Genomic DNA, 18494 nt, shown 5'->3' on the forward strand with positions numbered 1-18494 from the left:
TGTCCCTCCCCTGCTCATGCTCTGTCTGTCTCTCTCTCTCAAAAATAAATAAACATTCAAAAAAAAAATTAAAAAAAAAAAAGAAAATACTTACTTGGGCACAAATATGAATATGAGTCCCAGTTTGGCCCTAAGCTTTAAAAGTTTTTTTTTTTTTTAAATATTTATTTATTTTTGAGAAAGAGAGAGAACATGAGTGTGAACAGGGGTGAGGCAGAGAGAGAGGAGGAGCCACAGAATCCCAAGCAGGCTCCAGGCTTCGAGCTGTCAGCACAGAACCTGATGCGGGGCTCGAACTCACAAGCCATGAGATCATGAACTGAGCTGAAGTCAGGCACTTAATCGACTGAGCCACCCAGGTGTCCCGGGTTTTTAGCCATCAACCCAAGGATGGAAACACAAAGGAAAACATTCATGTCATCCATAGGGAGAGATTGATCAATTATACAGAAGAAGCCAACTCTTCTAATTATTGATGACACACATTTTTTTCTAAGCGTCTTTATAAAGAGGGCATCACATAAGGTCATGAAATATATCCTTACAGAGATGAATATCAGATGCTTCTTTTTAAGGTGTACCTTCTTTCACGGGTAAATGATATCATGGTAGAATGTAGTTCAAGAGGAGAAGTGGGGTGAAATCAGGAGAGAGGCAGGATAGACTGCACTGGTTAACACTCTAAGAAGGATTATAGACGAAGGACTTTCCTGTGTTATTTCTTTGCATCGCAGCCTTCATGCAGCTGGTGGAATCAAAGTTACTCCTCTGTAGTTTTCCTTGGCTAGAAGGGAGGTGATCACATTGCTATTAAAAGTATGACCTTGGACCAGAGGGGGGAAAATAATCTATTTCTCCCAAGGAAAAAAAAAAAATTCAACCCTCTTATTCACTATCCCTCTATTTGAAGTATTAAAAGAGAATTTTCTGTTGTTCAGTAGCTATTTAATAAAATCTTTATGTTTTGGAAAATTTCACGTATTCACAGGCACCCAGGACAATGAATTACCATGTATCTGTCACTTAGCTTTGACAATTCCCAACTCATGACTAATCTTATTTCATCTATAGCTCCCCTCCCCACCCTACTCCACCATATTATTTTGAAGCAAACTCTACAACCATATTATTTCATTTGGAGACATTTCAGTATTTATCTCTAAAATATGAGTGCTAATTTTAAACCTAAACTAAAATTTAGTGCACCATTTTGAAAAGGTGAAACATGTCACTAAATTTCTCGGCAACCCCTTGCCACATTTTTATTTCAAAGTGGTACTTGAACATTCGTATGACTACATTTCCTTTCAGTAGAGACTCATGAATGAAGCAGCCCATAAATGAGGAAGATGAGCACAGACATTGGGGATTCCCCACCTAACCACTGCCTGCCTCCTACCTTCACTCGGGGCCCAGACCACAAGTGAAGGGCATTGGCTGTGATTTGCTTTTACATTCCTTCAAGAACACATAGTCAGCATCAAACCGTTAACACGAGAACATGCTTCAGTTCAACCCAGTCTGAAAAAAAAAAGAGCTTCGATCACCTGAGGTTGTAAGAAGAGTCATCTGAGTGCTTTCATTCTTTGAAAATACGACCATTTCCGAATGAATTGATGGTGCTGCTCTGAACACATTGGCTTATTCCTCTTTGGTACATCCATCAATCCTCTGTGTGTTTCACTGATGCTTCATTCACATCTCATTCTGTCAAAATGGTCTCGCCTTGTCTGCCTTCCATTCTCTTGTTCTTTTTGTTTCTCAGCCTCTCATCCAACTCTTTGTTTTGTTTTGTTTTGTTTTGTTTTGTTTTCGACTCTCTACCTTTGTTGGTCACTCCCAGGTGTGCATATTCCCCGCCCCCCCACCCCCCACCTTAAGCTCCATTTGTCTGCTTGAAATTTGTCACAGTCCCCCCACCCCCACCCCAGCATCTTAGACTTTACTTGTCAGAATTGGGACTCATTGTCTTCCTTCTCCACCACCCATCCCAACTGGCCTTGACCTTCTCCTTTCACTTAATTTCATTTAGGTGTAAAAAAGCCAAATTACTACTACTAGTGTTACTGCTGTTACTGCTTATCTTCTGATCTTCCACACCTCTAATCCAGTAAATTACCAGAGCCTATGGGTTTTGCCTCCATAAAGTTTATTAATTTTTTTTAAATGTTTATTTATTTTTGAAGGAGAGGGGGGGGGGAGGGGCAGAGAGAGAGAAGGAGACCCAGAATCTGAAGTAGGCTCTAGGCTCTGAGCTGTCATCATAGAGCCCGACGTGGTGTTCAAACCTATGAACCGCGAGATCATGACCTGAGCCGGTCAGATGCTTAACCGACTGAACCACCCAGGTGCCCCCTCCATAAAGTTTAAGTAGCTTATTTATCAGTCAGATGGCTGTGGTCTCTGCCTCTGACTTCTTGGGTCTATTGCTTGCCCCGTGCCTGGGTAGGACATGGTGGACGGCTTTGAAGAGTTGGCATTCGAGTGCAAGGCATGGGTGAACAGATGGATTCAGTCAATCAGTATAGGAAAGGAGACATCCAGACTGCTGTGACCACACAGAGGAGGAGCATTTATTCTAAATTTTTTTTTTATGGAAGTCTCCCAGAAGGAGAATATGCCTGAGTTGAGTGTTCAAGTTGACCAGTAGAGACAGGTGATGACAACATTCCAGGGAGAATATAAGCCGAGACCTGGAAGCTTAAAACACCCAGGTGTGTGTATATGGGTGTGTGTGTGTGTGTGTCTGTTTGTGTCTGTGTGTGTCCCACAGTTTCAAAATATTCTGCAGATATAAGATTTACCTTGTTACATTATTTTTTTTGAAATGTGGATGACCTAACGTGACCTCCTCAACTGAAAAACATAGCTGACTTCCCTTCTTAAATATGAAATTTAGAGATTATTAGTTTTGGGCTTTCAGTCTTTGGCTGAATATACCACGGTGCCTTCTCTCCACCACTAGGAGCTCATGCTCACTCTGCTTAGAGCCTCACTGTTGCATTTCTGGGTTCTGGTTGTCAATATCCTACCCATTATTTTTTTAAAAAACTTTTTATAATGAAAACATTTAAATATGTTAAAAGAAGACCTATTGTATAATAAATCCTCATGTACCCTTAAAGCCTACCAGTGATCAAAGGACCACCTAAAATATCACTTCCCCCATGAGACTACTTGTTTCTCATTTCCCTCATCGGCTTTGAACCTCCTGTGTATTCATGGTGTGACAGTTGTCATGTAATACTCTGATAGTACAGGAACTGGGTTTTCTTATCCCCTGACTCTTTCAGAGCAGAGTTTGTAGCTTGATGAACTTTTTGTTCCTTGCAATGTCTACTTTGGTGAATTATTAACAGTTTTGGCTCGAAGATATAGAGAGCCTGGTCAGGAGCTTCATCTGGAATTTCTTACTGGCCAGAAAGAACTGACTGGTGATGGGGGAAGGACCAGGAACTGAGGGGAGAGTGACCTTGTCCTCATGAAGAGAGAAAAGGTGAAAAAAAGGAAACACTTTACTTAAACATACCCTTGACAAGGGGTTCTTAACCCTGGCTGGAATCTTCAATCACTTGGGGAGATTAAAAAAAAAAAAAAAAAAAAGAAAAGTATGTAACGCAGCTGCTTTGGAAAACAGTTTGGCAGTTTCTTGCAAGACTAACGTAGTCTTACCATATGATCCTGAAATCACACTCCTTGTTATTTACCCAAAGGAATTAAAATCTTGTGTCCACACAAAAACCTGCGCACAGATGTTTATTTTTCATAATATTATGAAACGATAATTATGGGATCATTATTCATAATTGGCAAAACTTGGAAGCAACAGATGCCTGTCAGTGGATGAATGGATTAACGAACTGGGGCACATCCAGACAATGGAATATTATTCAGTGCTAACAAGAAAGAAGCTACCAAGCCATTAAAAGACACAGAAGAACCTTCAAGGAATATCACTAAGTGAAAGAAGCCAGTCAGTATGATTCCAACTGTATGCCATCCTGCAAAAGGCAAAACTATGGAGACAGTAAAAAGATCCGTGGTTGCCAGGGGTTGGGGAGAGGAAGGAATAAACAGGCAGAGCACAGAGGGCTTTTAGGACAGTGAAAGTACTCTGTATGATACTGTAGTGATATCCATGCATATCTGTAAATGTCATATATATCAGTATACCTGTCAGTATACATGTGTCCAAACCCATAGAATGTACAATACCAGGAGTGAACCCTAATGTAAACCGTGGACTTTGGAGTGATAATGATGCATCAGTGTAAATTCATCACATGTAACAAACGCATCACTCTGGTGGGGGGGTTGTTGATGTTGGTGAGGCTATGCACGTATGGGGGCAGAGAGTATATGGGAAATCTCTGTGCCTTCCCTTCCCTTCGATTTTCCTATGAGCTTAAAACTGCTTTTAAAAAAATAAGCCCTTTATAAAAAAAAAGATACGGATTCTGAGGCCTCGCTTCCCGAGATCCTGAATGCTAGAGCTGAAATAGTTCCCATGGTCAGTGGGAACCAAGAGAATATGGTTCAAAATCAATGAGATGTTTGAAAAATGTAGGTTTTTTTAATTAAAAAAATTTTAATGTTTATTTATTTATTTTTGAGATAGAGAGAGCGAGAGCAGGAGAGGAGGGGCAGAGAGAGAGAGAGGGAGACGCAGAATTCGAAGCAGGCCCCAGACTCTGAGCTGTCAGCACAGAGCCCGACGTGGGGCTCGAACTCACGAACTGCGAGATCATGACCTGACCGAAGTTGGAGGCCTTGCTGACTGAGCCACCCAGGCATCTTGAAAAATGTAGTTTTAATATAAATAACATAAGAGAGGAAGAACAGAGGACATCTGAAGAAACATGCTCCCCATACAGGGAACATTCTATTTAGCTCATATTTTAAAAATTTTAGCACAAACATGGAAGGGAGAACAGAAGCTAGTACATATTGAGCACCTGTTATATGTTAGACCCTGCTAGATATCCTCACATATTTTGTGCCAGCTGAGTCCCTCCGTGACCTGAGCCTCTCATCTTACATTTACAGGTGTGGAAACTGGGTTTAAGACGTATTTTCAAGCTCACCGTGTTAATAAGTGGCACAGCTGGGATTTAAAATGAGGTCTATTGGTGTTGAAGTTTGTGCTATTTCTACTCCAGTCTTTTATTTTTGTTTTTTTTCTGAAGGGCTCACTCAATCCTAATGTTCAAAACAGTTGAGAAAAGAACAAATATTCAGCCCGCAAGTATTTATGGTGTGCAGGCACTGGACATCATACGGCATTGCTGCCGTAATGGAACTTCTATTGGGAAGATAAATACTAAATAAGTAATAAATGCAGAAGTAAATACATAAATGCAAAAATGATGTGACATTGTGAGACATGGTATGAGAAATAGAAGTGGAAGACAGTCATGCAGATCTGTTTGAGACAGAGTGGACGGTTTTTTAAATGGCTTAATCTATTAGTTTCCGGTGTGTAATATAGTGATTCAACAATTCTATACATTACTCAGTGCTCGTCATGATAAGTGTGGTCTTTAGTCCCCATCATCTGTTTCCCTTATCTTCTTCCCGTCCCCCCTGCCCAGCTCCCTTCTGGTAACCATCAGTCTGTTTTTTAGAGGTAAGAGTCTGTTTCTTGATTTCTCTCTCTCTTTCTCTTTCCTTTTGTTGGTTTTGTTTCTTAAATTCTACATATGCGTGATATCGTATGGTATTTGTCTTTCTCTGACTGACTTATTTCACTTAGCATTATACTCTCCAGCTCCATCCATGTCATTGTTAATGGCAAGATTTTATTCTTTTTTTATGGCTAAATAGTATTCCATTGTATATATGTGCGTGTGTGTGTGCGTGTGTACGTGTGTGTGTGTATAAAACATCTTCTTTATCCACTTATCTGTCAGTGGACATTTGGGCTGCTTCCATAGGTTGACTCTTGTAGATAATGCTGCAATAAACACAGTGGTGCATGTATCCTTTTGAATTAGTGTTTTTGTATTCTTTAGGTAGTGCGATTACTGGATCATAGCATAGTTCCATTTTTAACTTTTTAAAAAAAGTTTACTTATTTATTTTGAGAGAGAGAGAGTGTGTGTGTGTATGTGTGCATGAGTGGGGGAGGGGAAGAGAAAGAAGGAGAGAGAGAGAGAGACTCCCAAGCAGGCTCCGCACTGTCAGCGCAGAGCCTGATGCAGGACTCTGTCCCACCAACCACGGGATCATGACCTAAGCCAAAACCAAGAGTTGGATGCTTAACTGACTGAGCCACTCAGGCAGCCCTCTTAACTTTTTGAGGAACCTTCATACTGTCTTCCAGAGTGGCTTCACCAGTTTGCATTCCCACCAACAGAGACAGAGTGGACGGACATTTTAAACTAAAACGGCGGGGGTTCGGTAAAGTGCGTCAGGTTCACATTGTAGGTGAGATGCTGGAATGTGAAAGCCGGATGCATGACCCTTAAGCGGTGTTCAGGAAGGTCTGGGAGGGGGTTCTGTGGGCCATGCGATATGAGAGCTGGATGTGGAAGTTTGGGTTCCCGTCCACAAGGGCGCCAGAGCCTTCTAGGCAGAGGCAGTACAAAGATAAAGGCAAGGTCCTGGGAAATCCACCTCCCTCCTTGAAATCAAAATGACTGTGTGTTTTAACACGAGCTTTTTGGGCTTTCTTTCTCTAAATTTTATGTAATTCTGAAGAACTTCGGCATGCCGGCTAGAGCCTCAGGGGTGGGTGCGAGCCGGGGGTTTGGGGGAACAGGAGCATCGGCATCCTACCGCTGTTGTAAAGCCAGCTTTCTCCCTGCACTCCCTTCCCGCTGCTCCATTAGTTGCTTTGCGTCTGATCATCGCCATTTAATAACATTTAATGACACTTCTCTGCCGATCTCAGTGCCAGCTACCCTTGGGACTTAAGCCTAGATGCAAGTATGAAGGAGAGGGCAGCCAAGGCCTCCAGGTTGCCAGTGACTTGGCTGGAAACCCCATTGACGTTGGGAAACAGATTTTTAAAATAAATCTGGCCCTGGAAGCCATGCCATCCTTTTGTAAAGCTGTGTCAATAACCGTAAACCGTCATAATCATGCCCCCCCCCTCGCACCCCCAGCCCTCGGCCGAGCTGACACATATTTAGGCGTCAGCCTATCCTTACGATGCCACCTTCTGTTGACCCTGTGGGATTCTCTTGCTGTTTGGGTTGGCACTGGAGCACAATCTTCTGTTTTATGTAATAAAGCACATGAGAGAAGCTCTTTGTGCGTAGCCTGTCCGCGTGGGTACCGAGCAAGAGGTCTGGTACACCCCATCATTTTCAGGATGGCCGAAGCTAGCGAACATTTCTGTGGCCTGGGAAATGTTTGCGAGCTCTTGGCAAGGCTTTTAGGCTCCAGTGCCATTTTGCTCCGGGCCAGGATCGTAACGACCCCGGCTTCGGTTTAAGATGAATTTCTGCAAATGTGTGTGTGTGGCGGGACTGCGTTTTCAAAGAAAACAAGCGACGGGTGTGATACAGGCTGATGTAATCTAGCACTGCATATGCCCAGCCAAGCCAACGAGGCTTACCCTTTGCAGATTGTACCAGTAAGAGGGTAGAGTTTGTTGAGGTCTGCAGGAATACACAGAATTCTCTCTCTCTGAGAAGGTGGTTCTGACCATGTGACACCACACAGAGCCTATTTCCTGATACGTTTATGTTTTTGTTTTTGCTTTAGGCTATCAAAAGAGACAGCCACTTAACATACTTGGGCACTTAGCTGTATTAATTCATATGGTCTCCTTGCCTAATTTTTTTTTTTAACGTGTTAAACGTTAGCGTCAGGTGTTGGCAGCCTTGCGGGGGGAACAGATTGCTTAGAAATAAACACAGCTGGAAACTGACCATGTATTGTTTTTCTTCCTTTTAAGAAATGAAAGAGGCATTTGTAGAAAGGCTGGAGAATGCGGTCCTGGCCACAATTACTTTATAGATTTATCCTTCCAAGTCTAGCTAATGATTAACATCACGCCTTGGTGTCTAAATGGACCCACTTTCCTTCTTTCTCTGTGAAGTTGGCGGTTTGCTGGGAACAATAAACTCAGAGAGGTTTGTTGCAATCTGCACTGGGGAGGGTGGAGTCTGTTCAGTTCTGCTTCCCTCTGCTGAAGCGTGGTCTTCAGCACTACGCAAAGAATGCCTCGTGTGTGCTGTTCTTCTGCTAGCCTTGCTTGCAGCCTTGCAAACCTCATCAGAGTCACTTCTGGCCTCTTACTGGGCTCCTCCTTCAGTGATGGGCAAGTAAGTGAATTATGGAATGTTGGTGCATGTGTCTGTGATTTTTGTTTTATTTGATGCACTATCAGAAATGAAGGCGGGATGTATACCAACCGCGTAATTCAACCAGCTTTTGTGTCCCCTGCAACTGTTTCGCTGGCTGCTGTCAGAGAAGAGGGAGCCTTCTCTTCTCACACCTGAAAGACTTTATTTTTGTTGTGGTCCTTTATTCCTTTAGTCTCTGTGCCCAAAGGTTGCTCTCTTTCTCTCGTAATATTACTCTTTCTTTGTATAGATGTTTCGATGATTTGTTGAGCTATAGTATAATAATGAATGGCTAATAATTAATTGCTGTGGTGGAATGATTCATCGCTCTGTTTGTTTTTCAAAGGCAGTTTGTCCCATAAATAGCTCTCTCTCTCTCTCTCTCTCTCTCAACATCTATCTTAAGAGCTGAGTAAGAAATGAAGAAGCGAGAGATGTAGGAATTTCAGAGTAACTTTTGCTTTTGGTTTGCTTACATGGCAACCATGCCTTTTTCACAGGTGAAATGTATTTGACGTTTGTTTTATTTTGTTTTCGCTGAGAGGGCTACAGGGTTGTAGCCGCTGGGAAGATCTGAATTACCTGTCGCCTGTGTTGGAGTATAGATGTAGTTATCTGGACAAATGGAATTTGCCGTTCATTCCTCACTGGAGTATCCCATTTAAAATAGCAATCCTTATCTATTTGACTGAGGCTCATGGATAGGAATTGTTGGAATTAGGCCTTTCATCTATTTGGATTTTCACCATCAGATCCAGCTACTTAACATTCTTGGTATACAGCACAGCCCTGTGTATTGTCTACCCATATGTATGGACACAGTTCGTTGCGTTGCCTAACTGACTAACGTAGTAACATGTGCTAAGCGGCCTTCCAAACTCCGGGAGGAGGAGGTGAATAGTGAGTCTTGAGTCTTATAAAACACATAGGTAAGCCCAAAGGAGGAGACAGTCGAGAAGACCTGTTACAATGAAGGTGGACCCAAAACGCTTTCTCTGCATTGACCACTGCCAAGCATATTTTTTCTTGCCTTTATGCAACTTGGCAGAATTGATCTTCATTTTGGACTTTGAAGGCCTAGAGGGGGAAAAGAAGACTCAATTGCACATTGTCTTGGGCTGTGATAATCTGACCAATTGTGCTCATGAATTTCTGAAGTGATTTTTTTAAATGTTTATTTTGAGAGAGAGAGAAAGAGTGCAAGCGGGGGGTGGGGGCAGAGAGGAAGAGAGGGAATCCCAAGCAGGCTCCACACTGTCAATGCAGAGCTTGATGCGGGGCTCGGTCCCACGAACCATGAGATCGGGACCTGAGCCGAAATCAGGAGTCAGACGCTTAACTGACTGAGCCACCCAGGCGCCCCTTAAATGACTCATTTTTTTTTAAATATGAAATTTATTGTCAGATTGGTTTCCATACAACACCCAGTGAGATTATACACATTCTTTCTCTGAATGATTATAATTAACAGCTACTTAAGGTATGTCTGTGTTCTTTCATATGTGACACCTCATGGTTCTCATATCCAGCCCAGGAAGGTAGGTATTGGTATTATTTCCCCATTTTACAGTTGAGGATATCGAGAGTCAGGTGAACAGTGATTCTGGAGGTCACTTAATGAGTGAAGTACCAGATGTAAACCGAGTTTTTAAAAGCTGTTTTAAAATTTAAAAAATTATGTTTTAAAAACATAATCCCATGTTCCCCTGCCCCCCTCCTCTCATCATCTCTAAACTCCTTCCATTGTAGACTAGGGGAATGAGCTCCAATCTGGGTTTTGGAGACCTAGATTCTGATTCCGACTGGGTCATTGCTGGCTCTGTGATGTTGAGCAATCATGGAAGCCTTTGGATGTCATTTTCCTACCAGGAGGTTATACTGTTTGATGTCTTAAGTTTCTTTGCATCTTGAGAGTCTCTGTCCGTCCGCGTCTACCCGACCCTCTATGGGGCTTGCGTCATTGCCATAGTGTGCACCCCTGCGATGTAGAGCAGGGGTGGGGGGAGAAGGAAAGGAGGACCATGGGCATTTGATCCAGCTCTGTTCTGGTTTCTCCTACCAGAGAAAGGAAGGAGGTACAGAATCTCCTTAGGTGAGGAAAATCCTGGGCCCTTAAGAGACTGTTTTCTCTGATCTGCCTCCTGAGCTGGCATTTCTCAGTCTGCTCTTTGTTTTTTTTTTTTTTTTTTTTTTTTTTTTATTCATCAGCAACAATTATTTGAGCCAAATTCTCTGTACTTTCAGCCCAGGGATGAACACATGGGTTACATTCCCATCTGGCCCCCAAAGAGGCGATAACCTCTTTGCATGAGCCCATCTATTATCCTTCTTCCTTTTTGGAACAGGGTAAATGTAAATAAATACTCTCTCCATCTTTTAGGCGTTTCAGCTTATATGGCAGGTGGTTGAGAAATGGGCAGGACAGAAGCGTGGGAAAGTATTGTTTATTTTACCTCCAGAGTTGACTCTATCAGATGTTTACAGATTAAATTAGAAAGTTGTAAGATGCTGAGACGAGGGTGACTACATTTGACTGACATTAAAGGGGAAAAAAATTTGTATTCGACACCATCTACCATCATCATCATCGTTGTGTACGAGAAAGAATGAAGGACTCAGAATGACCACCTCTCAGCAGGGAGGAAAGGGCAGGTCTTCCTGGGTAAAGAGAGTTAGCATTCTAATAAGGATATTTTCACCCGTAAGTGGCGAAAAACTTCATCCACGACCACAGAGCATTTGGGAAGCTGTGCTCCGCCTGGGGCTTGGGTGCTTGTCACTCACAGGCTTCCCGGGTGGGAAGTGGTGTTCTGAATGGGGAGATGAGACAATACATTCCCAGGCTAGCCCTTTTCCTTTGCTGCAGTCTCTGTCCCCACTCTCATGCTGTCATTTAGACCTTAACCTTATCCTTATGTCTTTCCCCCATAGGCAGGAAGCGAAACCCTGGCCTTAAAATTCCAAAAGAAGCATTTGAACAACCTCAGACCAGTTCCACGTAAGTTGGCAAGATCATCGTCTTAATCCAAACACTCCACTTTACAGATTTCCTGGGAATAGGGGTTCATTTCTGGACTGGTGCGCAATGCCTCGACTATGGAAAGCATTGTTAGAAAGAAGAGCCCTTTAAAGGGGAAAGCCATGGACCTGGAATAGGTCCGTCAGTCTATATCGAATGGGTCACTTTGAACTCACTGTCTCACATTACCGGTTGGCAGAAAATTGAGTGTCACAAAGTCATTTGGCAGATGGAGTCTTATGAAAGGTTCCTGGACGTGGACTTTCTGCCTTTTCCATATAGGCTTGGGCCAACAAGCGAATCCCCGTATAAAGCCACTACTGTAAAACATGAGTTGAGATGGAAAGATGGCATTTGGTAAGGACTCAGCATCCTGACACCTAAATCCCATCCCGTATAAATAGAGGGCAAAATGAGGTACAGGAGCGTTTTTTTTTTGTTTTTTGTTTTTTTTAATTAGCAGAGGCTTTGGCCCAGATCCCTAAGTGAGCTCGAGTCCTGGTGAAGCGGGCTACCCTCTCCCGTTCTCTCCCTCTTAATTTCTTTTTCACTCTGTGGGGGAGTGAGAGTACCCCCCTGTCCGGCTGGAAGTATGACCAGCTTATAAAGCATCTGCTTGGGAGGAATGGAAATTGCAAGGAAAAAAGTCATAACAGGAGTATTGGAGGGGCAGAGCAAGCATAAAGAAAGAAAGGCCATCCCAATTGAAGCTTGAGTTTGCAAGGCCTTTGCTCATCTCTACAAAGGTGCTCCCTTTCAAAAGGGTTTTGGACTTAACCATGACCCATCCTATCAGTAAGCGCACCTCCTGGTGTTGGAATGTGCTGGTAAAAATGCTCATGTCTACCATAAGACTTTGTCGAGGCCATCGCCATCGCATTCCATTGAAGAATCTCCTAAATGCAGAGCGGAGTGGAGGGCTTGTCTTCAGGGTTCTACACCATAGTTCAAGGGTCAAGCTTATGTTGCACGATTCCTTTCATGAGGCTCTACAGGATAAGGTTCCTTCCGTTGCTATCGAGATTAGTTCTTTTGGTCTTTTTGTTTTTGTTTTTTCCTCTGGACCTAACACGTGTGTAATTAATAACTTTTCCCCTCTGATTGGTTTCTAGAGAGTTTAGAGTCAAATATATTGTTTCCCTGTACTACCTGTATTGGACTCTACGTGATACACTTTTAGAACTTTTCATCTTGAAATTATTGTAGATTCACAGGATATTATACAGAAATGTACAGGGAAGTCCCATGGACTCTTACCCTAGTTTGTGTCCCTCCCCCCAACATCAACATCTTACACAACACAATATCAAAACAAAGTGGCATTGGTGCAAATCATAGAACTCACTGAGATTTCACCAGTACTGCACGTACTCGTGTGTGTGTGTGTGTGTGTGTGTGTGTGTGTGTGTGTAGCTCTATGCAGTTTTATCACATCTGTAGACTTATGTAACCACAGCCATAAGCAAGATACTCAACTATATCAACACTGTAAGATTCTTTGACGTCATTCCCTTAGAGCCATGCCCACCTCTAACCCGCAGCCCAAATCTCTGACAACCACTAATCTGCTCCCCATTTCCATTTTGTTGTTCCATGGTTGTTACATAAATGGCATCATGCATCTCCTCCTGTTTGAGGTTGGCTTTTCCATTCAGCATAGTTTCCTTGAGGTTCATTCAAGTTGTTGCATGTATCAGTAATTCGTTCCTTGTTATTGCTGACCCCCTTCAATGGTATGGATATGCCACACTATGTTTAACGCTTTAGCCTTTGAAGGAGATATGGGTAGTTTCCAGTTTGGGGCTGTCAATGCTAAAAACAAGTTCCTGCTTGAAAATAAGTCTTCATTTCCATGGGACCTGTGTCCAATAGTACAATTGCTGGGTCATATGGTAAGTCTGTTTTTAGCTCTGAAACAACTTCCAAAGTACTTTCTGGATGATTGTACCATTTTACATTGTTAGCAGTTTATGAATAATCCAGTTTCTCTGCATCCCTGCCAACATTAACACTATTTTCCATTTTCGCCATTATGATAGATGTATAGTGATACATCATTGCAGTTCTGATTTTCGTTTCTCTAATGGTGAATGGTGCTGAGTATTTTTAGGTGTTTGTTTTTCATCCATGTATCTTTAGTGGTGAAGAGTCTGTGCACATCTTTTCTTATTCCTTAATTAGCTTGCTTTTTTAATGTTGAATTTTGAGAGTTCTTTCTATATTCTAGACATAAAGAGTTTGTCAGGTATGTGATTTAAAAGCATTTTCTCCCAATCTATAATTTGTCTCTTCATTCTTTTATTTTGATGAAATCCAGTCTAGGAATTTTTCTTCTTAGGGATCATGCTTTTGGTGACAATTTTAAGAACACTTTGCTTCACACTTTGTTCTTGTTTTTCAAAATAATTTTGGCTATTCTAGTGCTTTTCTGTTTCCATATTAGTTTTATTTTTTTATTTTATTTTTTCCGTATTAGTTTTAGATCAGCTTGTCTGTGTCTACAAATAAATTTGCTGAGATTTTGGTAGAAATTGTGTTTAACATATAGATCAATTTAGAGACAATCGACATCTTTCCCAACTTAAATCTCCTAATCCATGAGCCTGGTAGATTTTGCAAGTATCTAGATTTTCTTTGATTTCTTTCCATCAGTGTTTTATAGTTTCATTATGCCTATTCTCTACATCAGGTTTTTTTTTTAATATTTATTTATTTATTTGGAGAGAGAGAATGAGCAGGGGAGGGGCAGAGAGAGAAGCGAAGGAGAGAGTCCCAAGCAGCCTTCATTCCATCTGTGCAGAGCCCAATGAGGGGCTCGAACTCACAAACTGTGAGATCATGACCTGAGCTGAAATCAAGAGTCGGAACTTTAACTTACTGAGCCACCCAGGCATTCCTGCATTAGGGTTTGTTAACATTTATACCCAAGTATTTCATTTTGTGGAGAGCAATTATAAATGACACTTCATTTAAAATTTTGGTTTCCACTTGTTAGGGATCAGTATATAGAAATGCAATAGATTTTTCTGTGTTGATATTCTATCCTGTGACCATATTGAATTCACTTAATTGTTCCTTGAGTTTTCGTAGATTATTATTATTATTGTTATTTTGCATTTTTGTAGATACTTTAGAACTTTCAATGGAGACGATCATGCCTTCTGAAAATAGAGACAGTTTTCTTTCTTCCTTTGCAAGCTGTATTTTTAAAACTTTGAATAAGGTTATTATTATTACTATTTTGCTTTGTTTCAGTGGCAAGAATGTCCCATGCTGTGTCACTTAAGATTGATGAGAGCAGGCAACCATGCTTTGTTTTTTTTTTTTTTTTTTTAATTTTTTTTAATGTTTATTTATTTTTGAGACAGAGACAGAGCATGAACGGGGGAGGGTCAGAGAGAGAGGGAGACACAGAATCGGAAGCAGGCTCCAGGCTCTGAGCCATCAGCCCAGAGCCCGACCCGGGGCTCGAACTCACGGACCCTGAGATCGTGACCTGAGGCGAAGTCGGAGGCTCAACCGACTGAGCCACCCAGGCGCCCCGCCATGCTTTGTTTTTAAAGAGAAAGCGATCAGTCTTTAACCATTAAGCAGGATGGTAGGTTTTGTAGATTGAGGTTTGAAAAGTTCTTCTCTAGTTGTAGGGTACTGAAGGTTTTTATTGTTAATGTGTTTTGAATTTTGTTAAGGGCTTTTTTCTGCATCACTTGGCACGATCATAGATTTTTCTTCTTTGTACTGTTGATGTGGATTACCTTGCGATTGATATTTAAATATTGAACTAGTTTTGCATACCCCAAATAAATTCCACTTGGTTATGGGTACATTATTTTTTTTACACACTGTGGGACTCAATCTGCTGAAATTTTGTTGAGAAGTTTTGTGTCTAAGTTCATGAGAGATGTTGGTCTGTGGTGGGTTGTTTTGAGTTTTGTTTGCTTTGTTTTGTTTTTGTTTTGGTTTGGTTTGGTTTGGTGTGTGCTATTATTTTCTGGTTTTGATATTAAGGTAGTATTGGCCTCATAAAATCAATTGGTAAGAGTTTCTTCTTCTTCTTTTTTTTCTGGTAGACACATAAAGTCTATGAAACAACATTAGCCAAAATATTTCTTTTTCTGGAGCTTTTAAAATACAAATTCAGTTTCTGTAGTAGTTATAGGACTATTCAGATGACCTGTTTCATCATGGCTAAGTTTTGGTCATTGGTGGTTTTCAAGGAATTGGTTCATTTCTTCTAAGTTGTTGAGTTTATAAAAGTTGTTCATAGTACTTCTGGATTATTCTTTGAATGGCTACAGGATATATTGTGATATCCCCTGTTTTTTCCCAAGATTGGTAATTTGTGTGTCCTCTCTTGTTAAATGTTTCAGTCTTGATAGAGGTGTATCAATACTATTGTTTGTTTGTTTTTTTAAGAACCAACTTAAAAAAATTTTTTTTTATTTTTGGCTTCTCAATTTTACTGATTTCTGCCCTTATTTTTATTATCTTCTTTGGTAATACATTTTTATATCACCCTCTCAATTCTCTTACATTCCTTCCCTTCACATTTTTAGTCTTCATTCGTTTCTAACTGATATTAATTTTCTGCATTTTATGAATTTTTGAAAGCCATCATAAATCCTTCCTTGGTATAAACAAGTGAATGAAAGCCTTCGTAATGCTACACTATTTCTGTGTTCTTTCCCTCATGTGGTAGAATAAACTTTGATATGATTTTCTTTTTCACTGTGTAAAGCCAAGAGTATCATTTTATTATTGTAGACAATACCACTCAAGCTCATGGAGAGCCTATTATTATTATTATGATTGTTATTATTATTATTTTAATACTAATGCTTAAATTTGTACTCCTAAAGAAGTAGCTTCCACATTTTGTGTTTTTCTTGGCAAGTTTTTGAGCTTGGCTTGGTGACTCTTACCATTTATACCCTGCCTTCTTCTGCAGTACTTCACAAAAATAAATATCCTGGGACAGAGCTCCATTCTTCCTAGTTCCATGTGTGTGGTCCCTCTACTGGAGCTCTTTCTTTGAGTAAGTGATGCCAGTGTGTCTTTGGCTCAGGTCTCTGAGCTGTCCCCTTACTGGACTGGCAGCGGCTAATTCTGAATTGATTCGATGCTAGTGAGTATTATTCCAGTTAACCTCCCAAGAAGCTCAGGAGGCCGTTACTGTTACTCTTACTGAGAAAACAGACCTGTACGAGGTCAGGTGCCTTGCTCAAAACAGTTGAGTATCACTTCATGGGTAAGAGTTCAGGCTCGAGTAAGTTGGTCCGTGTTCGTCTTTGAGATCTACATTTCACTAGTTGAATGAATACCTTAGGCAAGGTATCTAACTCGACAGAGCCTTAGTTTCTTCTTCTGAAAGATGAGAATAAATAATGATGTGATTGCTGTGAGGTTTAGGCATCATAACCTCTATTAAGTGTCTAGCCTTTTCCCTTGGGATTTCTCAAAGAAGGCTGCTCCAAGTGTTGTTGCTGTTATTATTACTAATCCACTAAATAATTATTTAACATGTTTTTATTTATTTTGAGAGGTAGAGAGAGAGAGAGAGAGTGAGCGGAGGAGGGGCAGAGAGAGGGAGAGAGAAAATCCCAAGCAGGCTCCATGCTGTCTGTACAGAGCCCGATGCGGGGCTTGAACCCACAAACCCATGAGACCATGACCTGAGCCAAAATCAAGTCAGATGCCTAACCGACTGAGCCACCCAGGTGTCCCCACTTAATAATTATTAATAGTTATTATTAAGTGGAAGAGCTGGTGTGCAAAGTCAGGATTCTCTGACTTTCAAGTATATGCTCTTAGCCACATGTCGGACTGGTAGAGAGTGTGGCCAAATAGTCTGTGGCTAGTGAAACAAGAGGCAGGATCTTTTACTCTTGCAGTTGAGAAGACTTTAGAGTGAGGCTCTGGGTTCTAATTTCACCATGTCTTTGAATGACGGGAAGTTATTTAGTCTGTTTTGATGTCAACTCTTCCCATTAAGGTAGAGATAATAGTCCCTCTAAGAGTTGTGTAAATTAAAGAAGATATTTTATATAAAGGGTCTAGCACATGGGTGCCTGGGTGGCTCATTCGATTAAGTGTCCGACTCTTGATTTCAGCTCAGGTCAGTCCTGATCTTGTGGTTCATGGGATTGAGCCCCACATTGGGCTCTGTGCTGTGGGTGCAGATCCTGTTTGGGATTCTCTCTGTATCCCCCCTTCAAAATAAATAAATAAACATTAAAAAAATAATAAAGGGTCTAGCATAGTCTCTGGCCCAATAGACGAATAATAATTGTCATAACACCCAGTAAACTGATTACTTATTACTTAGAATTACAAATAAATAATCACTATAGTATGCCGAAGCTTGTTGTTCCTATAAAAGCTAATGCTAGGTGACCGTTGGAGTACCTTTGGCCTTCCAGGGAGGGAATTTTGTAATAAGCTTGTTTCTGTCCCCACAGGTCTAAAATATTGAATAAGCAACGGAGAACATACGCCCACAGTTTAACCTCCTGCAGAGACTCAGTGCCCCAGGCAGACTAATAATATGCCCAGTCTGGACAGAACACAGTGTCAACTAAATCTAATACGAGCTGTCAGTCTTGGCTGCATCATTTGATGCTTTTGGCAGACTTGATGAGTCCAAAGGCCTCAGGCTTGGGTGGATTGATCATTTTCATTAGAGGGGACCTGGGTGTTGAGAGTAAGTTCCTTGGATTCAGTTAGACTTGGATTGAAATCATGGCTTTACCACTTGGGAGCAAGTTAGTTAAACTCTGAACCAGATGGTTTCTCATCTGGACCATTGGAGTAATGATACTCATAGGAGTGTGTGCGTGTGTGTGTGTGTGTGTGTTTAAGGCATTAAATGAGATGTAGGTAAAGCACTTCACCTGATTCTTTAGGTCAAGACAGATTCAAGTGACATGAGTTTTATTTTCAGCTCTGTTAGGCTGTATGGCTTTAGCAAACCACTGAGCTTTTCTGGGTTCCATTTTTCTCTCATTCTGGAAAATGGCATGACCTCCTCCTATTAGGTACAGGTATAATGCAAGGTTAGTATAACACTTGAGTCTGTATACTTTTTTTTTTTTTTTTTTTTTTGTGAAAGTCCAGATAGTAAATATTTCAGGCTACTCGGGCCACAGTGGCCTCTGTTGGATATTCTTTGTAAATTGTTTTTC

General features: G+C 41.2%; 1 protein-coding gene across 5 annotated transcripts in view; it reads left to right on the forward strand.

The window, feature by feature from the left end:
* The window catches only part of MAP2K6 (mitogen-activated protein kinase kinase 6), a 122872-nt gene that overhangs the window by 66912 nt on the left and 37466 nt on the right, over positions 1 to 18494 (forward strand). For 3 of the 5 annotated variants that reach the window (XR_005783781.1, XM_040452227.1, XM_040452229.1), the window contains exon 2: positions 11226 to 11292. Coding sequence is in view for 1 of the 5 variants with exons in the window: in XM_040452227.1 (XP_040308161.1) it covers positions 11226 to 11292 (67 nt within the window). In the remaining 4 variants the exon portion in view is untranslated. Of the gene's footprint in view, positions 1 to 8136; positions 8274 to 10367; positions 10387 to 11225; positions 11293 to 18494 lie in introns of those variants that run through there. The other 2 variants (XM_040452228.1, XM_040452230.1) reach the window with 2 other exon arrangements.

The sequence above is a fragment of the Herpailurus yagouaroundi genome, unplaced genomic scaffold (assembly GCF_014898765.1).
Source record: "Herpailurus yagouaroundi ecotype Mexico unplaced genomic scaffold, PumYag 206, whole genome shotgun sequence".
NCBI classification, from domain to species: Eukaryota; Metazoa; Chordata; class Mammalia; order Carnivora; family Felidae; genus Herpailurus; species Herpailurus yagouaroundi.